The sequence below is a fragment of the Apodemus sylvaticus genome, chromosome 2, assembly GCF_947179515.1.
Source record: "Apodemus sylvaticus chromosome 2, mApoSyl1.1, whole genome shotgun sequence".
Classification (NCBI taxonomy): Eukaryota; Metazoa; Chordata; class Mammalia; order Rodentia; family Muridae; genus Apodemus; species Apodemus sylvaticus.
In genome coordinates this window covers 146,644,589-146,667,721 of record NC_067473.1, presented here as the reverse complement: position 1 = coordinate 146,667,721, position 23,133 = coordinate 146,644,589, and the positions used below count along the sequence as shown (strand labels likewise).

At 50.3% G+C, this 23,133-nt stretch overlaps 1 protein-coding gene, 1 long non-coding RNA gene and 1 pseudogene across 3 annotated transcripts in view; all 3 read left to right on the top strand.

The window, feature by feature from the left end:
* Nucleotides 1–15,797, top strand: part of Tamm41 (TAM41 mitochondrial translocator assembly and maintenance homolog) — a 34,943-nt gene extending 19,146 nt beyond the window's left edge. Inside the window, exons 5-9 of the mRNA XM_052174584.1 lie at nucleotides 2,813–2,958; nucleotides 6,684–6,849; nucleotides 8,078–8,140; nucleotides 15,486–15,540; nucleotides 15,622–15,797. Coding sequence (XP_052030544.1) covers nucleotides 2,813–2,958; nucleotides 6,684–6,849; nucleotides 8,078–8,140; nucleotides 15,486–15,540; nucleotides 15,622–15,649 — 458 coding nt within the window. The 3' untranslated portion in view covers nucleotides 15,650–15,797. The remainder of the gene's footprint in view (nucleotides 1–2,812; nucleotides 2,959–6,683; nucleotides 6,850–8,077; nucleotides 8,141–15,485; nucleotides 15,541–15,621) is intronic.
* LOC127679066 (uncharacterized) lies at nucleotides 14,575–15,272 on the top strand. Of its 2 annotated transcripts, XR_007976675.1 has the most exons (5): nucleotides 14,575–14,636; nucleotides 14,721–14,766; nucleotides 14,802–14,845; nucleotides 14,890–14,935; nucleotides 15,156–15,272. It is a non-coding gene; the product is annotated as an uncharacterized LOC127679066 (long non-coding RNA). The 2 variants fall into 2 exon arrangements; XR_007976676.1 differs by lacking the exon at nucleotides 14,575–14,636 and having other exon boundaries at nucleotides 14,695–14,766.
* A 4,394-nt stretch (nucleotides 15,798–20,191) lies between the features above and the next one.
* Nucleotides 20,192–20,750, top strand: LOC127677588 (ubiquitin-60S ribosomal protein L40-like; annotated as a pseudogene).
* The last annotated feature ends 2,383 nt before the right edge of the window (nucleotides 20,751–23,133 follow it).

The window sequence follows — 23,133 nt, the reverse complement described above, 5'->3', positions numbered from 1 at the left end:
TGACACACAAAACCAGCCAGTACACCACCCAAATCTCAAAATACTCATTGTACTGAAATGACATTGGTACTTCCGGTTAGTTTAAAAGGGCAAAGGTCGCCAGCAGTTGTTAATTTAGACTGAGGGCTTTGTCTATGCCCTGTCCCTTCCTACCAATAGTTTCTGCTCACTACTTTAACAAAGTTGTGAGAACTTTTAACAAGTTCTCTCATCTGTTCACCAGCTTAATTCTGAAAGCAGCTGAGGCTAGGGTGATTAAAGCATCTTAGTTACCATTGCTGTGATGAAACACCGTGACTGAAAGCAAGTTGGGGAGGAAAGGGTTTATTTGGCTTACACGCCAATATCACACTTCATCATCAAAGGACAACAGAACAGGAACTCAAACTAGGCAGGAGCTGATGCAGAGACCACGGAGGGCTGGGTGCTGCTTCTTGCCTTGCTCCTCGTGGCTTGCTTTCTTATAGCTCCCAGCATCACCAGCCCAGGAGTGGCACCACCTACAATGGGCTGGGCCCTCCTCTGTCAATCATTTATGAAGAAGAAAATGTCCTACAGTTGGGTCTTATGGAGGCATTTTCTCAAATGAGATTCTCTCCTTTCAGGTGATTCCAGCTTGTATCAAAATAACATAAACTAGCCAGTACATAAGAAGAGTGTCTTTGTTTGTTTTGAGGTAGTATAGCCTGACTGTGTAGCCCAGGCTAGCCTAGAACTTGAGATCTTTCTACCTCAGGAAGATGAAATAACTTGACTCAAATCACCATGAGGCAGTTCCTCTCCAAAAAGCCAGAATCTGTACTGTGCAGCACTCCTGTCCCTAACTGCTCAACATATGTGACTCACAGAACTGGCCGGCTACACAGGGTTTCCAAGACAGATTTTCCCTCTGTGGCTTATCCTGGCGGCTCTCCATAGAACAGCCAAGAGCTAAACTATATCAGCAGAGACACAAAATGGAAAGCAGTAGTCAGTTTCTCTTGGTGCCTGTGTTGGGTTGCAGAGGGATTTCTAAAGATAAGAAAACTTAACCATCAGCTGTGACATGCTGTGCCCGGTTGACTCAGTTCTGAAGAAATGAGTAACCCTTCGTTGAGGGCGGCTGAGCTGCTGTTGCTGTGCTGCAGTGAGAGAGAGAATTCAGCTCGGCGGGTGACCATCAGTGTGCCCTGCCTGCACCTGACAACGGCCCACAAGCTGCCAGAGAGCCAGAGCCAAACAAGCCCAGTCCTTGTTCTCAGAGACCAGAGTGTTTTCTGATGTCAGCCATCACTTTGTGGGAGGGCTTGGGTTAGCTTGCTTCTACAGTTTGGTCAAGCACAGTCCTGTTTGAAAGTTACTGCCTCAGACATCAGAACTTGAGTTTACAGGACTACAGAAAGGGGAGACACAAGCTGGCCTTACACTCCAATGCTGAGCTGGTTCCTCGGCCTAATAAGCAGATTTCTTTCCTTCTTTCTTTTTTTCTTTTCTTTTTCTTTTTTTTTTTTTTACTGTTACCTGTGGCACCCTAGGGAATCTCTGTCACGTGACCCAGCCTTTGCTGCTCTTGTTGTTGTGCACACTCCATAGGGATTGAGTACTCTCTTCCTGAAATGATGCACTACTGATGGGGTGGTTTTCAGCCCTTCCCCCACACGAGAGCCTCCACCCCAGTAGGAGCCTGGGAAGCAGCACGGTGCAGCATGGCATGCACATTTCATTGCAGACAGCTTTATAATGTTACTTTTCCCCCAAACAAGCCACCAGTTTGCTCCAGGAAATCCCACTAGGCCGGAGCTTCTTAGAATCCTGCCCCAAAGAAAAGGACTGGCAAAGATAGCATAGCTTCTGATAGAATTACCCGCAGTACTCTCCTTACCCCCAAAAGTGACCTCTGTCGAGTGACAGATTCTCTCCACCCTGCGCCCAGAGGCCTCTCAGCGGCTGTGGTGCCTGTCTGCACCCATCTGCGCCCCTTGAGGATGTCAGCACTTCCCTCTCGGGGCACTTCACTGGAGTTCTACCTGTTCTTGCCTGGCAGCACGAGGATGTAACCCCAGGGCCTGTGCCCGCAGGAAAGTGCTCCACCCCTCGGCACATCCCCTCCCCACCCCCGCCAGCCTCCCCCAGCACTCCTCAGGGCAGAGTGCCTGTCATCTGCTGCCTTGGTGGGAGGTGCTTAGAAGCCAGCAGAGCAGGAGGACCAGGAGTTGAAGGACAGCTTGGGCCACATAGCAAGTTCTAGGCCAATCTAGGCCTCTAGGAGGCCCTGGATCAAAAAGTCAGAGGTACACAAAATGGAAGTTGCTCTGAAAAGAAATTATTTTTTATCCAATTCATCCTGTAGCAAGAGTTACACCCTTCATTTCTCTCCACTTGAATTTTTAAAATGTATATTGTATGTGAAGGCGTGTTTTGCCTTTATGTGTCCTCACATCATGTGCATGTGATGCCCGCAGAGGCCAGAAGGTGGCAGCAGAGGAGTTACCAGCGTTTGGTTGGGACACGCCACAGAGTGCTGGGAACCTAAACTAAAGCTCACCAGCTGGCCGCAGACAGGGTTTTCATAATCTTTGTTGATGCAGAGGTCTCCATACTGGAGCCCTGACATCACTGGTCCAGCTAACACACACGCGGGGCTTTGTGGCATCAAAGGCTCTTTTCCCCAGCTCTTGAATCCCTCCCTCGTATACCACGATGGCCATTTTAAAGCAGAAAACAGGTGTCATGTGGAGGGGTCCTGCCGTGCTGCACCAGCGAGCCAGCACTGGTCACGGCCAGGGTGGGAATTCTTCAAGGAAGACTGACCTCTCTGGTTGTGTTAACTCAGGTGACTTCCGTATGGTGATTGGCGAGGAAAAAGCAAAGGTGCTGAACATCGTGAAGCCCAACGTAGCGCATTTCCGCGAGCTCTATGAGAGCATATTACAGAAGGACCCCCAGGTGGTGTACAAGACGCACCAAGGCCAGCTGGAGGTGAGCTGCGCACCGGCTCCTCCTGCCAAAGGAAGAGCCGGCGCTGGTTTGTTTCTGTTTTCTGAAGTAGGAGCAATTGAACCTGTTCGTCACACACTCGACAAGTGTCCTACCCCGAGCTATGTCTAGCCCTCTCGGTACTTCTTATTTTGAGACAGAGTCTTTTTAAGTTGTGAACTCACTCCAGTGCCCTAGAAGCCTTGAACCTGGCAGTCTTCCTGCCTCAGTCCTCCAGGAAGCTGGACTTACAGGCCAGCGTCAGAGGCGGGCGGCAAGAACTGTCTTGTTGACTTCACTGATGTTTATGCTGAGTAGCGAGCCTCGGTGGCATTTTCATACACGAGGGTCCTTACACCTGGTTCCCTGCCACACCCCACCCTGCGTGCCCGCCCCCTCTGACCGCTTCCCTTTTGTCCACTCGTCACTCCGCCACATTTGCTTCTTGTCACGTGCGTTCCACCGCACTTCCCCTTCCACTTCCTTCACAGCCTCTCATGTAAGGTTTGTCCGCTTTTCCGCAGTCACCATGTTTCTTTAGGATTCTGTTGAAAATCTGTGCCACATTTTCTTTTTGCTTTTATTGTTTGAGACAGTCAGTGGCAGCCCAGGCTGTTCTTCAAGTCCCTGTGTAGCCATGGATGACCCTGAGTTCTCTGGAGCTCCAGAATGCCCTGTTGATACAGGGCTGGAGCTCAAACCCGGGGCTTCTGCATGCTGGGCCTACATCCCTGCCCGGCCCTTCCTTCCTCCACTCATCTGTGGTCGTAAACTTAGACTCCTTCTGGTGGCACCCAGGAGCTAGGGCAGTGCCAGGGCTTTTGAGAACTTCCATTCAGTTCATTAGATCCCAAATTGCTCAACAGGTGGCATTAATGCTATTGAATTGATTGGACTGGCGTGATGGCTCAGTGGGTAAAGACATCTCTGCCAAGCCTGACGACCAGAGTTTAAGCCCCAGGATCCCATGTCAGGGGAGAACCAACTCCACAGCGTGGGCCAGCTCCCCTGTGGTGGAGAGAGAACTGGCTCCACAAGTTGTCTCTGGCCTGGGAATACCCATGATATGTGCACGCATACCATAAATAACTAAATGTATTTAAAAATAAATAAATGTTCTGTGTTTGATATCGTAGACAAATGTGCATATGGAATATCCTTCCAGGTTATAAACATGAACCCAACCCTGAGGCAAACCCCAAGTTTAACTGTTGTTTCTTTCGTTTGTTCATTTGGTGTTTTTTAAATTTTTGTTTTGTTTTTATTTTCAAGATAGGATTTCTCTGTGTAGCCCTGGCTGTCCTAGAAACTGCTCTGTAGACCAGATTGGCCTCATCTCTGAGCTCTGCCTGCCCCTGCTTCCCAAATGCTGAGATTTAAAGGCATTGGGCACCGTGCCTGGCTGACTGCTGTTGATTCTGACCCTCCTTCCCAGCAGGAGTGACGGACAGCCCATAGCTCCCCCGGTCCATGGCCCCGAACACAGCCATGGCTCCACTGAACCGCCCCTCCGATGGTCCGCCCGCCCGTAGTTAGTGCTGCGCATGCCTTGGGCGTTCAGCTCGCTAGGTTTGCAGGCCTGTGCTGTAACCCACTAGGATTCATTTAGATCTTGGCCAGACCTCCTGGGGACATGACGAGGGCCATCAGAACTTTTCCTTTTGGGGCTCTCTAGAGAGTTGGCATGGTTAGGGTTACGGAGGTGGGTAGGAGAGAAACCGGCTTATTAGTCATGGATCTGTGGAGCGATTTCCAGTGTACAGGGCAGGCTAGAGACTGGAGACCCAAGAAAGAGGTGGTGCTGCCCTCTCGAACCAAGAGGCAGGCTACCCTCCTCAAGGCCCTTGGCCTTTCTCTTGTATTTCACCTGGGACATGAGCCTTCCCTGCTGTGATGAGGGTGTCAGCTGTGTTTATAGGCACCTGATCAAAATGTTAGTTGCATCTTTAAATTGACCGAGTGGCTGAGCACTGCAGGTTAATCAAGGTACACAGAATGGCCACCACACGCCTACATCTTCTCAGTGCAGACACAGTACTAATTTCTCCCTCCCAGGATGTTTTTACTTTTCCCTACTGCTTTGGCCAGTGGGAGAGAGATCTCAGAGCCACCGCTTCCTCCTCTACAGTGGCAGCTCTAACCTGTCTCTGGAGTTGGCTCACTGGAACGCTCCTAGTCCCCCTCATCTTCAGGCCAGGCATGTCTGCCCCCAGGGGCCCCATCTGGCTCTGTAAGGGTGCCGAGAAGCTAGAGGGCCCTTCAGAGTTCTCCCAGCTCAGGGCTGGAGGCTGGGTCTGCATCTCCTGATTAGTGGATACAGGTAGTTAGCTGTTCATGCCTGAGTATCTCTCAGAGCACCGAACCAACATATCCAAACAGCAAGTAAGATGAATGCCTCCGTCCTGAGACTGTTCTTGTTTGTCATTATTGTCTTGTCTGGAGACAGGGTCTCACTGTGTAGCCCTGGCTGGCCTGGAACTTACTGTGTAGACCAGGATGGCCCTGAACTTACATGGTGTGTGCGTGGTCTCACATGACTGTGGAGTTGGCTCGCTCCTGACATGGGTCCTGGGTGTGGAGCTCAGGTCACCAGGCTGCTGAACCTTCTCTCCTGCCCTGAAGCTGTTCTTTTCTTTGATGCTAGAACCCGAACTCCGGTAGGAAATACTGTGAGCAAGCTGCCGAGGGAGCGTTTGCAGGCAGCCGCACGCGCATGGCTTCCGTGCTTTGATAGTTTTAATTCCCTGAAGCAAAGTGCAGGGTACTGGGCAACCAGCCTGGTCCCAGCAGGGGTTGGCCTTTGAGTGAGTGGTCTGTGTCTTTGTCCTTGAACAACTTAAACGGAACCTCCGGAGTAGCTCAGTCATATGGAACAAGTAATGACAACTAAGTTATGTTACTTTCTTTATCCACTCTCCTTCTGTGTAAGACTAGCCTTTGTCATCAGCGTTTCCCTACAGTCATTTGTGAAGTGCAGCATTGCATAGAAGAAGCCCCCAGAGCCGGGGAGGGGGGTACAAATTAAGATCGAGTTGTCTCATGCATCACCACACAGCATTCAGAGCGGGTGGGAACCAGAGTTTTTGGGTTGGATATGGGCTTGTTGGCTGCAACCCCGCCTCTGTTAGCTACAGCCCCGCCTCTGTTAGCTGCTGGTTATGACAAGTAGGACATTGCAAACTGCTAGTCAGAAACTGACCCACCAAAGAGGTTTCTTTTGTAGCTGGAGAGGTGGCTCAGTGGTTAAGAGCTAGTCTTGCAAAAGACCTGGATTCAGTCCCCAGCACCCACATGGTGGCTCAAAACTGTAACTCTAATTCCAGGAGATCTGACACCTAATTCTGTGCTCCAGGCACACACATGGTGCACATACATGCATTCATTCAAAACACCAATGCATAAAATAAAAAAATAAAATAAGATAATGTTTAGAAAATGTTTTAGAGACTTTTCTTTTCTCATGTAGAAGTAGAATATTCTAGAATCAGGGCTGTCCTTTTTAAAGGAACTTATAATCCTGACCATGTAAATACTCAGTTTCCCATGCCACCTGGGGCAGGTGTGGTGCTTACGTCAGAGGAAGGAAAACCATATTTAATCACTAATGTGTGCATAGGAGCCCTGCATGAGACTCTTGTGTGGTTTTTAAATAGTAGCCATATGTCCTGCTGTGTCTAGACTTCAGAGCACTTGCAAAGACGTCATCTCTCTCTCTCTCTTTTTCCCAGATAGATAAAAGCCCAGAAGGACAGTTCACTCAGCTAATGACACTGCCCAGAACCTTACAACAGCAAATCAATCACATCATGGACCCTCCTGGGAGAAACAGGGATGTAGAAGAGACTTTACTGCAAGTGGCTCAAGACCCCGACTGCGGAGATGTGGTGCGGCTAGGTGTGTCCGCGGGGTTTGATATTGAGCAAGGGCTGGCTGTGGGTGAAAGCAGCCTTTGTGTCATGCAGACGCATTGTTTCTTCCTTCTTGCCTAACGAGATCAAGAGAGAGATTGCGTCTGGGGAGAAGAAAAGCATGAGCCATTCAGGGTTTTCCAATCTCAGTGTTCACTTGCTTGAAGCAAGCGGTTGGAAAACTACCCATTGGCTGACGCACAGCTGCCTCTGGTTTCAGGAACACAAGTTCTAGATGTTATTTGACGGATGTGTCTGTTCTCTGTGGAAGTCTGAGAAGGAAAGAGATGGATAGTATTTGTCTGGCTTTGCAGACATGTCCAGCTTCTCTCTGACTGGACCCAAGCTGTGTCCAGCCAGCTACCCTCTCTTAATGTTTATCAAAAGATCCAAACCTGAGTGGAGCGGCAGACCTGTAATCTCAGCACTCAGGAGCCTGGGGCAGAAGGTTTGCCTCAGGTTCAAAACCAGCCTGGGCTACATAGAGAATTCAGGGCCAATCGAGGTTAATTAGCAAGGTGAGGCTCTGCCTTGAAAAACAACAGAAAGATCGAAACCTTAAAACTTGAGAGACCCACCTCTCTCTTAAGTAGCAAAGGACAGTAGGAGAAGATATAATTTGGACACTGAAATGACCCTGTCTCTCAAACAAATTCATTCTCCCTTTGTCTCTCAGTAAAACTGATAGGAAATGCAGTCTGCAGTAAGGCTTTTGGCGGGTGGCTACACTCTCCCTCTCAGGAACCCGCACCAAGTTTCTTCAGCGTGCCCAGGCACCTGCTTCCCTAGCTCCAGGACAGGCCTTTGGTGGTTGCTGCTACCCTGAGATGATGGGAAACTTGGGCCCTGCATCTTAGAATAAATATTCTCATTACTTTTACTATGGGCACTTCTAGATAAAAAACAAAGATCTCTTTAAATTTTTCTGTATCTTAGAACTGTGAACTAAAAGACATGAGCAGCTTTAAATTCCTAAGATGACCTTCAAGGGTCACCTCCCACTCCTCTTGTTCTAAGGTGGCCAAGTGGTCCAGCAGCCTCGGCCTCTGCCAGTGCTCACACAGCTGGGCCTGGGCACGGCTGGCCTCCAGCAGGGCCAGCAATCTCTGCTAGTTCTGTGGACTAGTTAGTTGGAAGTAATAGTTAGTTTCTGAGTCTTAAGATCTCTAAGATGACCAGCTTCTCATTGTCCTTTTTGTTTTTGTGTTTTGCAGCGGTCTCGTCAATCGTCAGACCTTCCAGCATCAGGCAGAGCACCAAAGGCCTTTTAACCGCTGGTAAGACCTTTGGAAACAGGCACCTGTGGTGCACCTGCCGGACAAAATGGCCTCAGTGCTGTCGGTTGAAATGCAAAGCTTTGCATCTGCATTTCCCTTGTGCTGGTGCAGTTCTGACCCTTGCATACGTCCCGACATTGCAGTGCCCTAGATGGTTGTCTTAGTCAGGGCTTCTGTTCCTGCACAAAATATCATGACCAAGAAGCAAGTTGGGGAGGAAAGGGTTTACTCAGCTTACACTTTCACACTGCTGTTGATCACCAAAGGAAGTCAGGACTGGAACTCAAGCAGGCCAAGAAGCAGGAGCTGATGCAGAGACCATGGAGGGATGTTTCTTACTGGCTTGCTTCCCCTGGCTTGCTCAGCTTGCTTTCTTATAAAACCCAAGAACACTGGCCCAGGGATGGCACCACCCACAAGGGGCCCTCCCTCCTTGATCACTAATTGAGAAAATACCCCACAGCTGGATCTCATGGAGGCATTTTCCTATCTGAAGCTCCTTTTTCTGTGATAACTTGTATCAAATTGACACACAAAATCAGCCAGTACAATAGTCATGACTACAGTGTGACCTGAACTCCTGGGTCACCACCCGGGGTGCTGGCAGGAGGCTTGGCCTCTCCTCTCAGTTCCTAAATAACTCCTGGTTAGGGTTTTGCCAGCATGTTTCTGTATTGAAATCACCCCTGCAATGCACTGCAAAAACAGTGGAGTGGGGTGCTCCTCTCCCCCCCCCCCCCCGCCCCTCACACACACACACTGTTCACAGACACCTGCTTCCTTCTCTTAGTGAGCTGTTTCTGTTTTCCCCGCTGTCTCCTGAGCAGTGGGTTTAGGAGACCATTCTGCTCCTCTGCTTCAGCTGTCAGCTCCCCATGGGCGATCAAAGGCAGTGCTTGAGCCTCAGTTATACCCTCCCCTCTGCGCACCAGGCTGGCCCGCCCACGACCTCCCTCCTGCCTCAGTTCTCCTTTCCTGCTTGCAGTTTGGGCCAAGTCATTGCAAGTGTAACACTGAGATGAGGCGCATGTTGTGTTTTTCCTCCCCTACCCAGAGAGTCATCGTCTGCCCTGCTGGGACGTGTCTGTGCCCACTTACAGTATCAAGGTCCTCCTTTTCTTCATAGTAGGATGCTGTCTCTGAGGGAGAGAGAGGAGAAAGAAGGGGGAGGGGAGAGAGAAAGAGAGAATCTTGAAATAATTACTGCAATTATTCTCACTTTCAGGACTACTGTTAAAGTTCAAAGCTATTCTGACCCTTAGTCCATCGTGTGTGTTCTGGAAGCTCGTTGAATCTTCCTTCTCCCTGGGGCTCGGGAGTCTCCTTGGCGTGCTGTGCTGTGGCATGCTGTGCTGCGACTGTTTGATCTCTTTCATTTCCCACTGTGAAGTCTCCATCCAGATGGGGCTCTCCTAGGCCAGGGGTTGCTGACCTTTTGTCTCCCATGTGACCTCTGCTGTCTGGGAGGTGTGGTGGCCAGTCCGGTGTGTCTGCGGTACTGGGTGTCACAGGGTTATGCAGGCCGACTTTCCTAGCCTCCGCTCCTCTATTCTTTATGTCCAGCACTTCCATCAAATATATCCTTAGATATTGCCAAATTACCCGCCAAAGTAGCCCTGTCGATGTAAGGTGTGGGAAGCCTCCCTTCTCCCCACTCTTTCCAGCGCTTGGTGTCATCAAGTAAATGCCGTTGTAGCTCTGTTCCTCAGATGGAGCATCTGCCCTGTGCTGGCTGCTCAGGCGCTGGCCGTCCTGCCTGCCTCTTGAGCTGGGAGGGGAGACAGACACGTGTTAAGGAGATGGCACAGAGTGACTTCTTGCCTGCTCCTGTGGTGTGAGACTGCCCCGGAGCTGGTGTGGCCACACTCTAGAGTCTCACAGCCCAATCCATGCCCGTCGGGGCGTCTGTTCCCTGGATGCAGAGATGCCCTTGAGTCTGTGGAAGGATCTGGCCAGGTTTCAGCAGCACTAAACACTAAGTCAACTGCAGAAAGAATCTTCCACAACTCAGCACGTAGCTTTGTGTCTCTGACTAAGGCAGTCAAGTATTCTGTGTTGCTGGTGTACTCTGGCAAAGCTGACAGGGGGTGCGTGTGTGTTTGCTTGAGTGAGGCAGGCTGTTGACCTGTGCTGTGCTTGTGGCTGTGAGATGGACTTCTGTGCTAGAAGGAATGTTTTGATGCTTTTAGTTTCGATAATGGTGTTCTTTGGCTTAGCTTTTTTAATATTGTTCTTTTAGAGGGACACGTTAAAATATTTATGGATGAGATAATATGATACCTGGGATTTGCTTTATAATAAACATCAGAAGATAGTAGATTCTGATTCTTTCTGAGCTGACATGGTGAAACTCAGTAAAGCAGGGCTGTATCAGTATTCTGCTATCCTGACAGCATTTTTACATTTTTGTATAAGTCGGCATCATATACCCCTGGCCAGAGGCAAACTTGCTATGTAGGCAAGGATGACCTTGAGCTCTCAGCCCTCCCGTCCCCACCTTCCGTATGCCGGGATGAAGGGCCTGCACCGCCACACCTGGTTTTTGAGCTGATCAGATCCATGGTCCCTCACTGAGCCACATTCAGCCCAGTTTGGTTGGTTGGGTTTTGAGACAGAATATTGCTATGTGGTACAGGATGATCCTCCTACCTTAGCCTCTGAGTGCTGGCATGTCTGTCTGTTAATATCAGTTTGTGCATGAGGTGTGGTTTTTTATTTTTTTAATTTTTGTGATTTGAAGTGAGAGATTTTAGAAAATCCAAACTGTTTTTCTTCGTTGGCCTCTTTTGGTCAATGAAAAGCTTTATTGCCCCATATACTGTGGGCTTAGCTAGACTGTTTGTCACTTAAAACCTTGGGGCCCTTTGTGTCCAAGCAACTGAGAAACTGAAGGACTCCATTCCATTATGTGCCTAATTTTAATAAAAGTTAACTTTAGTTATGGTGATATCTTACCAGAGAAGAGTAGCCTCTGAGTGTGAGAAATGAATAACAGTACAGTCATGAGCAAAATAAATCTAAAATTGATTGTCCTATTTGAATAGTGAAGATTAGCCAGGAGTGAAAAAAAAAAGAAAAAAGAAATTCTTATGAATCCCAGCACCACCTCCTGATAACTAACCTCCACCCTGAGATGGCCCTGGGCGTCTTCCCACTCATTTCTCCCACTTGCCAGCAGAGGGCAGTATTAGCGGACCCTGCCACCCAGGTTCCCCCAGGGTGAATGCTGCGCTGCTTCCCGAGTGGGAAGGAGGCCATGGGCTGTGGAAATGGTAGAAAATGATGGCCCTGCATCTCTGTGGGTCTTCTGGCCTTGCTCCTGGCCTCTCTGTACGGTGGTGGCTTGTGACATCTGTAAGCAGTCCTGCAGATTTGGTTCCGTATGGTGTGTGTGTGTGAGCTGCTCCGCCCCTCTGTCTTCATAGCTTTCCTTTGCAGTTTATCAGATGCACTCATATACAGAAATGATCTGTTCCTTTTCTCTGGAAGGTTCTTCTTTAGGAGCTGGTCTCCATCTCTCTTATACCCTGTTGCTAGCAGAGCAGCAGGATTCTCATCAAGTTTCCTAGATCGTCAGGAGTGAGCATCATCAGGGCACCCCTAAAGAAAGAGTTTATCACTGAGGGTATCCAGTCTCTGCTGACAGAAGACCAGCAGAGCCAACTGTCTGTCTAAGCAGCAGCCCTTTATAGAGTCTCTCCGCCTGGCTCGAGCCTGCTGCCGCAGTTTGAGTGAGCTGATGTGAGGAGGACAAGTAGGTAGGAAATTGGAGTCAGTGACCAGCCTGAAAGATAGGCCAGAGCCTCACAAAAGATGGCACCGAGGCTGCATCGAGCATTCAAGGAATGCCAAGCCTCCCCGAGGCCAGAGGGAGGCCGCTGAAGGATGAAGGAAGGGGGGAGAGCTGTGGCCAGAGAGCCGAGCAGATAGGGATGCAGCCAGCTGGCCCGCTGAAGGAGCCCTGCAGCCCAGCCCAGCCCAGCCCAGCCCCGCACAGGCAAGAGAGCCCGCGGGGCGGAGGCACACGCAGCTCCCAGAGGCCGCAGCACCTCACTCTGAGGTGCCCTGCAGGAGGCTGGGGTGCTGATGAGTCTAACTCTCCCCACCTGTCTTTATGGCCGATCAGAATTAACTCTCCCAGCTTCAAAAGATTCAGCTGAATTAACAAGACACGTTTAGTCTTGTCCCTAAGAAATATCCCAGCATGCCTCACTGCTTCTTATCCCTTTCCTGAAACACAGTGGAGCCAATCATCATTTTCATCTTACGTCATCTTTCTGATGATGTGTTTATCACCTAAAGTTGAACATTCTCCCTCCCTCCCTCTCTCGCTCCCTCCCTCAATCCCTCACTCCCTCGCTCCCCCTCCCTTCCTCCATTCTGATAGGGTCTTGGTAGCTGAGGCTGCTGTGATCTCAGTTCTCTGGCTTTGGTCTCTGGGTTCTAGGATTGTAGGTGTCTACTGCCATACCCAGCTATATCTAACCTGTCAAATTAAGTTGTAGCTCTGTCCCAGATGAGCCTTTCCCTGGGGACAGGTCAGTTGGGGGCTCACTGCCAGTGTGTGGGGGCTTTCCGACTTTGTTCTCATAGGTGTGGTTGTAGAATTGTGGCAGGCCCCACCTTAGAGTGTGTGCTGGAGAAGTTCACCCACGATGGCCCCTTCTTCTTGATACTTTTTCTTTCTGAACTGAATATGTGGTTTAGATGGATTTCTTTTCCCCCTTTCTCCTGCCTTCCCCCTTCCATGCTAAGCACACACCCAGAGCTCCAGAAGCTCCTGGATGCCAGTCCTGTTTGTCCTGTTAGATGTGGGTAATACAAACAACTCCTGCCCCAGGGCGCCACTCTGGCTCCTCCTCAGAGGGTTTTCCACGTCCCTGAGTCGGGTCCACCCACCTGTCTCCGGCCCTTCACAGCCTTTGCTGTCCTTTGAAGAACACTTTGTTTCAATTTTATGAAATTGTTGGCTGATAACCTTTGGTGAAATTAATTGTTCTTAACCTCGAGCAAACCTCAGCTTGTATGAAAACCTGAGCAGGTTCAGAGTGGTGTGGCTATGGATGGAGCCCACGGAAATCTAACCTCGGGACCCCTCTGTATCAAAGTGCACATAAGCGATCATTTCCCACAGTCCCCTGCTGCAGGCTCTCTGACTGCTGAAGGAGGGAGCGTGTTCAGTCAAGGGAGGCTTCTAATGCTCTAAGCAGCTGAAGGTGGCACCCAGGGCCACTCAGCCATGTTCAGTATTTACCTGACAGTCTCAGAGGAGCTTGTCACTAAGCTATGGGAAGAAGAGTCAGCCCCCAGCCGTGACTCAGCAGCCTGGGCTGGCTGCGCCGAGTCTTGCATGTGTGGTTGCCTGGCTTCTGCTCGGCCTTCTGGTTGGTTCCGCTGGAATTTGAAACAGCACCTTATGTAATGATCTTCCAGCCTTAGCGCTCAGGTAGGTGAGTCCGACCAGAGTCATTGCTTCAGGGAGAAAATTAAGAGGGGTGGAGGCAGTGAAAACTCGGAGTTTCTCAACAAGATCATGTCAAGCTGAGAGCACACATCTGCTAATGATTTTGGGAACCCTGCCTTTCTCCCCGTCACTGCCTGCAGTAGCCACAGATTCCAAGCAGGTGAGGCAGCTTCCAGTTAACAGGGCCAGGTAGCTTAAAAGATCACTCCCTGGGATGAATCTTCCCACCTGGTCTACATGTTTGCCAAGCCACAGCCAGGAGCATGCACTTCCAACCCAGAGACAAAGACAAAAAGGCCTCAGCTCCTCAGGCCACACCCTAAAGCACCAACTGGAGAACACTGCCACCCCATTTATTCTTGGTATGTTTTTCCCATACGCCTCAGAGAGTCTCTTCTCTGGGATCTTGTAGTTGGGATAAAGTCAGAGGCCTATAAGAGCCAGCCTTCACTCTGTCACTTCAGAAGACTCAGCTGAGCACCTTCTGTGTGGCTGCTGGGTACCAGGTACTGCGCCAGGTGAAAGGAATGCTGGGTGCATAGAGCAAGGTCCCTGGGGGACCTGTCCTGGGGGAGCTGTCAGTCTAGGCAGAGACAGGAGAAGTGCAGAACAGCGGGGCAAATGCTATTCGAGAGGCAAGCATTGGGCGTGAGAGCAGCCTGGCATGTGGAGTTGGAATAGCATCTGCTCTAGGCAGACAGGTGGCGTGCGTGGGACTCAGAGCAGCAGTGACTGGGATGCAGGTGCTGTGGAGAGGGAGCACCAGAAGGTTCCTCCCTTCTGAAAGGCCTGGGATGCTCAGTGGCTGCCAGAAGCCTGGTCATGTGAGCAGCCCCCAGGTCCTCAGCCCCCAGGTCCTCTAGAACACCCTGGTCAGCACCACAGCCTCAGCCCCCAGGTCCTCTAGAACACCCTGGTCAGCACCACAGCCTCAGCCCCCAGGTCCTCTAGAACACCCCGGTCAGTACCACGGCCTCAGCCCCCAGGTCCTCTAGAACACCCTGGTCAGCACACTGCAGCCTCAGCCCCCAGGTCCCTGGTCAGCACACCGCAGCCTCAGCCCCCAGGTCCTCTAGAGCACCCTGGTCAGCACCACACCGCAGCCTCAGCCCCCAGGTCCTCTAGAACACCCTGGTCAGCACACTGCAGCCTCAGCCCCCAGGTCCCTGGTCAGCACACCGCAGCCTCAGCCCCCAGGTCCTCTAGAACACCCTGGTCAGCACCACAGCCTCAGCCCCCAGGTCCTCTAGAACACCCCGGTCAGTACCACGGCCTCAGCCCCCAGGTCCTCTAGAGCACCCTGGTCAGCACACCGCAGCCTCAGCCCCCAGGTCCTCTAGAACACCCCGGTCAGCACCACGGCCTCAGCCCCCAAGTCCTCTAGAACACCCCGGTCAGCACCACGGCCTCAGCCCCCAGGTCCTCTAGAACACCCTGGTCAGCACCATGGCCTCAGCCCCCAGGTCCTCTAGAACACCCTGGTCAGCACCACAGCCTCAGCCCCCAGGTCCTCTAGAACACCCCGGTCAGTACCACGGCCTCAGCCCCCAGGTCCTCTAGAGCACCCTGGTCAGCACACCGCAGCCTCAGCCCCCAGGTCCTCTAGAACACCCCGGTCAGCACCACGGCCTCAGCCCCCAAGTCCTCTAGAACACCCCGGTCAGCACCACGGCCTCAGCCCCCAGGTCCTCTAGAACACCCTGGTCAGCACCATGGCCTCAGCCCCCAGGTCCTCTAGAACACCCTGGTCAGCACCATGGCCTCAGCCCCCAGGTCCTCTAGAACACCCCGGTCAGCACCGCGGCCCCAACCCAAAGACAACGTCAAGCCTCTGCTCAGACCGAGGTCTGACTTCTCATGCACGCTTCTTTTCTCTTGCAGGTGTGAAGAAGTCTGTGATTTATAGTTCACGGAAACTGAACAAAATGTGGAAAGGGTGGGTGAGAAAAGCGCCCTGACTTGGCTGATGTTGTGTTACGTGTGGATTGTGAATAAATAGCTCTATGCTTTTTGACAGAGTTGCTTCCACTCTGGCGGCTGCTTGAAATCGAAGAGACCAAGGTTCGCGTCGTGCTTGGTATGGTTTGGTTTGGCTTTTCAGTCTTTACTAGACAGGCTCTTACTTTGTAGCCCTGTCTGGCCTCAAACTCACAGAGATCCTCCTGCCTCTGCCTCCTGAAGCTGGGATTAAAAGGTGTGTGCCACATGCTTGGCTATGCTTGTTTGTTTGTTTGTTTGTTTTTAAATTCACTGTCAGACACTAACTGAGGTGCAGCCCAAGCACATAAGAGGACTTTGCATCCCAAGAAAAGTCCTCTAGGTACAGAGTTTTCAGTGCATTTTGTGATCCATGCTGGACAAGAGGTTCTGACTTTGAGGACACACAGAGTCGGGCCTGACAGGTGCCACTGTGCTTTTGAACGTGTAGCCTGGGAAGTCTGCGAGTGCGTAAACTGAGCTCTCCTCTAGTGCCCGCTCCACATTTGTTTGGTGGGGTTTTTGTCTTTTCAGTATGTTGTTTGGCTTGGTTTGGGGTTTGGGGGCATGGTTGGCCTATTTTATATGAAAGTGTATAGCAGAATGACTTCTGGGTGCAGAGCCCAAGATGACCCTTTGCAAATTCTGTCCAGCTCTACTGAGAGATGAGTATGCACCAAGAACCCAGCAATGCAGGACAGACCAATTCACTCTGTTTTCCTCTCCTTTCTCTGATCTTTGTTGTGTTGTCTCTAAGGCTGGCTCCAGTCAGTGCCATCATCTTCTTGTATCATGTCATCAGAGATTACACACACACACACACACACACACACACACACTCACTCAGGATCTAATATGACCCCTGCTGTTTGTAAGGCACAGAGAGAGCCTCCCCTCAGGCTAGTCAGCATCCTCCAGTTGAGTCTCTTGCGTCTTCAGCCCTGTATCCGATAAAGCCTTCCTGCTCCATGGTAAGTTCTGTGCTAAGCAGCTGCTCAGTGGAGCTTGAAGTGTCAGGTTCATTTTTCAGATGTGGAATCAGGTCTCTTGAGAGGAAGATGTAGCCTAGGGTCATGACACAGCTGAGTAATAGCTTGGATGTCAACCCTCCTCGCCTCTGGTCTTCTGTCCCCTGCCTTCTCTCATGCAACCTGCAGCCTTTACAAGTCATGAGCGGGTGCGCCGCCCTTCCTCCTGCCATCAGTCTGTCCAGGTTGGTGTCAGATTTAAATGTGATGGCAGCCGTAAAGCACCTACCATGCCTCATAGCACACAGTAGGTCTACAGGTGTCTGTTAGTGTATTTAGATGGTGATTTTCCTCATCATAACCACAGATAAAACCAGATATATCTATCAGAGTCTTGCAAGAAAGGAAATTTTTCTTAAGTGCATTGAGTAGAGTTTAATACTAGTTCCCACACATTAGAAGGGCTAGTAAACAAAAGAGGGGGTACTGCAGAGAAGGATAGAGATGACCTGCAGAAGGCCAGGGAGCTGCTGGTACCCCTCGGCTAGAATCTGCAGGCCCATGCCTGCTGCTGTGTTGCTAAAGTTACTACCTATAGTGGTTTCAAAATGTTTGTAAATGCTGGCCCTCCTCCCAGCAGTGGGCGGAATCATAACGTGGAACCTTTGGGCCTCACCTTCAAGGTGGTCCCTGCTCTCTGAGCTCGCCCAGATGCAGTCTTCTGCAGCTGCTTCCCACTGGTGTCCACGACATAAGGACACTTGGTATGTGTCCTCCCATTTCTGTCTGATATCAAGGCTGTAAAAAGTTCCCTTCAAAGGCTGCCTAGGATGGACATCCTATTATGTTAAAACTACTGATCCCATAGATCATCTTTCAGACTCATAGATGTGGAGGCCCTGAACTCTAAAACAACCTACCCGTGTGCTGGGGTCCAGTACCATCTAGCAGTGTGGAGAGGCCTTGGGTTCCATCCTCGGCATCACCCCTCCCACACAGTCTTCTAGACTGAGCCACTTTAAGGAGATCATGTATGATCTGTCAGAATTAATAACAGATTTTGAAACCAGTTGAACATCCTCCCTTTGAAGGCAAGGCAGGCCAGTCACAGAATGTGACTTCCAAGGTCTCAGCTGTTTGACGATAGCCTGTCCCAAAGCCATGTCTCTTCTTCCCTCACGCCCCTTTCACTCCCCTCCCCTTGGCTTTACCCCCTCTGCACATCGATAGGTTGTTAGAGTCCAGGGCCTCCACATCTGAGCCTGAGAGTCAGTCCATGGGCTCAGTAGCTTTAGACATGATAGGACATCCGTAAGTGTAGCTCCTCCCCTTTAGCTAGCTAGCTAGCATCCTCGGGTAGAAGTCGATGGCAGGATGTGGGCCGGAGGAGACTCTGAAGCAGAGGGTCTTATGAATCGCAATGTAAATATCTGGAATGTGACACCAGGGAGGTCGAAAGCCACAGGCTGAGAGCCACCGGGAAGGAGAGAGTGCACCACCTGGTTTCAGTTAAGTGTCTGTTAATAAAAAAGCCACTAATCAGTGTTGGCTTGGGGAAAACTATGAGGAGTCATGGGGGTCAGCCTTTCATTTAGTCAAGCAAGTAACAAAAACAACAAATTCAACCAGGTGTGGTGGCACAGGCCTTTAACCTCATTACTCCAGAGGCAGGAAGGCAGATCTCTGTAAGTTCAAGGCTAGCCTGTTCTACATAGATTGTTCCAGGCCAGTTAGAGCTGCACAGAGAGACCCTTGTCTTCCCAAAATAAATAGATAAAAATTAAAAATTAATGGCTTGCTGGGGCCTGGAGGCCTGGAGCGTTGGTCCCAGCTATAATGATCCTACAGTGCAGAAAGCAGTCACGTGGGTCAATTATGGATTCTGCTTCTCCATAAGTGCTTAATTGTAGGAGTAATTATAGGGTGCTATGGAGTTTCATCAAAGCAATGGCAGACATTGGCTGAGACATTACTGTGTGTCAGGTACTGTCCTAAGGACCTTCCACACACTCCCTTAATCCTCACCACAGCCTTATGTAATAAGACTTTTTTATCTCTTCTGCATGAGGCAACAGAGGCCCAGAGATGTAAGATCTTGTGTACAGTATCGCAATACACGGCAGCCAGGATTCAAAACCAGGCCATCCTGTTCCAAGGCCTTTCTCTTTCACCCTCTTGGTTAAAGCACTTTTAATCACTTACTGTTTTAGTCAGGAGGGAAAAGTTAGTGATGCCTGCCCGTTGCGGTAAGAACAAGAAGTTGCCCAGAGGAGGACAAAGCGTCCCAGGCATAGGGTGTGGGGATTCAGAAGCTCTGTGTGTGGAGAGTGAGGGATTTCGGAACCAAGGGGTCGAAGATGAATAAAGTAACTGAGACAGGTCCAGTCAGGAAAGGCCTTCACGGGGCCTGGTAGGAGGTTGATCCTGACCCACAGGGCAGTGAGATGTTTCTAGGAAGGTTCCAGCATGTAGAGAGGATAGCCACGGTCACATTAATCAAATGCACCAGGAAGGGAGCAGGCAAAGTCCTCAGCCTGGTGCCCAGAGGTCATAAGAGACCTGCGTGGTGAGGGTGTGTTTGTGCCTGGTGCTTTCCCTGGACAACCTGTTGCCTCTCGTAATGGCTTCATCCTCGTGAGACAAGTGAGTTTCCTCCCTGACTGCCCCTCAGGCTTGGCCTCCCGACTTAACATCAGCCACGGCTGTTCACAGTACCCTCATCCACAACAGTTAAATTAAAAACGATCCCCTGCATCGCATTCAGCGAATAAATAAATTAACAAACATCATACAATGGGATATTAGTCAGCAACAACCAGAAAGAATAAACAGGCTGAGGAGGTGACTCAGCCAGGAAGCCAGTAACAGTAATGTGCTTGCCACACAAGCCTGTGGACCTGAGTTCGATCCTCAGCTCTGGAGTGAAAAGGTTACGCACAGTAGAGTGTGCCTGTGATCTCAGCGCTGCGGAGGCGGAGCCAGGGGGGATCCCTCAGGCTTGTGACCAGCCAGTGTGGCTGAATTGGTGAACTCCAGTTTCCTGGGTTAGGTTCTCAGAAAGTAGGGTGGGGGGCTGAGGAGGCAGCCCAGAGGGTAAAGTGCTGGCCGCAGAGTGTGAGGAGCTTAGCGTGTGTCCCAGGACCACATACAAGCAGAGCGGGGCGTGTATCATCTGTGAGCCCAGCATGAGGCTAGCGCAAAAACCCAATCCCCAGAGCTCACTCGGCAGGCCCGTCAGTGAACTGCTCCTTCCTTCAGGGTTTTGTTTTAGATTCGGAAGCCGGAACTGCCTCTCTTCATGAAGCAAAGCTGATTTTGAAATATGTGTGTCTGTATGTCTATGTACACACACACATCTATTCAGGCAGACATACACATAATTAAAATCTTAAAAATAGCGTCTTATTTATTTAGTGTCTGTATGTGTGCAGCATGCTCCCAGATCAGGGGACAATTTGGGATTCTACCATGTGGGCCCCAGGGAACAAATTCAGGTAGCAGCTCTGTGGCTAGTATTTACCTGCTGAGCCCTGGATCTTTTTTTTTTTTTTTTTTTTTTTGAGGTTTTCCTTTTCTCTTTTGGCTTTTTGAGACAGGATTTCTTTGTGTAGCCTTGGCTATCCTGTAGCCCAGGCTGACTTTGAACTCACAGAGATCCATCCACCTCTGCCTCCCAAGTGCCAGGATTAAAGGCGTGTGCCACCACCACTTGGCTCCAAAACTGAGTTTTAAGACACAGACAAGTCCTCTTTCTCTTCATCAAGGCGGCTGAGCAGCAAAGGCCAGCATGCAGATCTTCGTGAAGACTCTGACAGGGAAGACCATCACTCTTAAGGTCAAGCCCAAGATCCAAGACAAGGAAGGCATCCCACCCGACCAGCAGAGGCTAATAATATTCACCAGCAAACAGCTGGAGGATGGCCGCACCCTGTCCGACTACAAGATCCAGAAAGAGTCCACCTTGCACCTGGTGCTGCGTCTGCACAGTGGCGTCATCGAACCATCCCTTCTGGTGAGCTTGCCCAGAAGTACAACTGTGACAAGATGATCTGCCACAAATGCTACACACACCTGCACCCTCGTGCAGTCAACTCCACAAGAAGTGCGGCCATACCAACAACCTGCGCCCCAAGGAGAAGGTCAAATAAAGCTCAGGCCATACCTGGCATGTGACCCTGGGACCAAATAAAGTCCCCTTCCATCGACCAGAGTATTAAAAAAAAAAAAAAAGACAAGAGCTGGACACATGTGCAAAATGCCTGGTGCCCACCCACTGTCTCCAGCACTCTGTCAGAAGATAGGAACTGTCGGCCATCCCCAGAGTGGGCAGTGCGTGGGGGTGGGAGGGGCTGAAAGGTGGTTCAGAAAGCAATTGTTGAGAGCTGTGTGTCTGTGGACCTCGTGTAGTGGGTGAAGGGACAGGACAGAAATGGCAGCTGTGTGACATCTAACCTCTACTCGTTTGAATGCTGAATGGAAGATTCCCACCTGTCTTTATAGGAATGGTAAGATTTCCGAAGCTGTGAGGTTTAAGAGGCAACCTAACATGATCACACATGGTCCTCCCTTGCTGTAGATGCGCAGCAGTCATCTGGCAAGAGACCCACAGGCCCGGGCATCCTCCTCAGGGGGACTAAGAAGTCCCCTTCTGTTCTGCAGTTGCCTCCCTGGAGGGTGGCAGACCACCGTGGTGTGCTGAAGCCCTGGGCACTGGTAGGTTCCTGGGGAAACAGAGCCTGAGGATGGGATTCACTTGAAGACACTGGGGAGGCTCATAAGACCAACACCTGGGAGAAGATGGGGCAGCAGGCGTGCTGCACTGTGCTCGAGTCCTCATGAGCCACATGAGAGCTGGCTGCAGTGGGAAGTGTCCTTACATGGCTCTGTGTTAAAAACTTGGGTATCAGTCTGTAGCTCTATTGGTGGGCGGGGAGATTATTGGAAACAGCAATTAAAAGGGTTTGGGGGAGCCCAGTCCCTCATCTCTTTTTGCTTCACCGTGAGGTGAGCATCTTTGCTCAACCATAATGTGACATTGTACCACAGGCTCAGAACACGCCACCACACCACAGGCTCAAAAGCAGTGGGGCTAATTGAATACAAATCAAAGCCTCCAAAACAGGGAGCCAAAATAGGCCCTTTCGTAGTCACATTAATTGACTCTCTGAAGTGTGTTGAAAGCTGACAAACACAGATGGCCTTTGAGAAATTGGTCCCAAATTGAGGCAAGGTGGGAGCCTTTCTATGACACCATTCAGATGATCAGAACTGAAGGCTTAAGCTTGGCAGGTGACTTCCTTCAAATGTTCTCATTTGCACAGTAGGACCCAGCTGTGAGCCATCAGCGTGGAGAGTCTTGGCAGCTGAAGGAACGGAACGCCGGCCCTTTTCTAGAGAGGAAATCTCAATGGTGCTGAAGTCAGAAAGCCTTCTGGGCTTTTTTTTTTTTTTTAATGGTTGGAAAACCTTAGTGCCTCTGTAATGCAGGAGAAACATCCACAACTCTCTTTCCAACAGACCTTCTTTCTTAGATGTCATAAAACGGTATAGCATCAAGACTGCCAGTAGGCAGTGTGCAGTGTGTTCTTTGCACGACCTCCTGCCGTGAACGCCCGTCTTGGCTTTCCTGGGTGGTGGACTGAAACCCATGATAACAGAGAAATGAGCCACAGCACTTGTTCTAGTTCTCTGACTGTGGGAGGCAGCTTTCTTAATTCAAAGATTATTTTAAAGTTTCCTTTGTGGGAGTAGCAGCTGTGTGTTTCGAATCTTGGAACTATTTCCAAATATGAAACTATTGGAAGCAGAAACCCGAATTTGTCGGGAGGTGGGCCGTGCCAGTTCAGCAGGTGGGGAAGGGGGAGGAGCTTGTGGTCGCCACGCTCTAACTGGGACTGAAGCTCCAGCTCACACGTGCATCGATGGCAGTGCTTTGATTTAACGAGAACAACAAGCATATGTTCTGTGGATATTTTTATTCAAGACAAAAAAAAAAGCATCTGGCCTTTTCCCAATAATGTGAAGGCTTAACTTGTTTCTAAGTGTGAAATGCTTTTTAAAAAAATATATATAGTCACTCCATGGGAGGAATAGGTGACATCTATATGAAAATGTCATCATGAAGCTCATGGCTTTTAATGATAACTTAAAACAGGTTTTGAGGCAGAGCTTAGTGGTGCACACTTTTAATTCCAGCTCTGAGCTCAAGGCCAGCCTGGTCTACAAAGTGAGTTCAAGGCCAGGCAAGGCTACACAGAGCGACAACTGTCTCAAGAAAAGTCAAACCAAACCCACCAACCAAACAACAAATTCAGGTGTGTGCCTGTATACACTTGGCTACATAAGTGCTGTGTGCTAACAGATCAGACCACTGGTCTCTTCCCCCTCCCTCCCCTCCCCTTCCCCTCCCTCTGGGTTTGTCCTGGACCCCTGCTTGCTAGATGTCTCACCTCTGGCAGGCCACTTCAGCTGTGCTCCAGTCACTCACACCATCCCCGTAAACAGTGCATCTGCCTCTCCTTATCTACCAGCCATTGCTTCCAGGGCCTCAAAGATACCAAACCCTGCAGGTGCTCCTGCCGCAC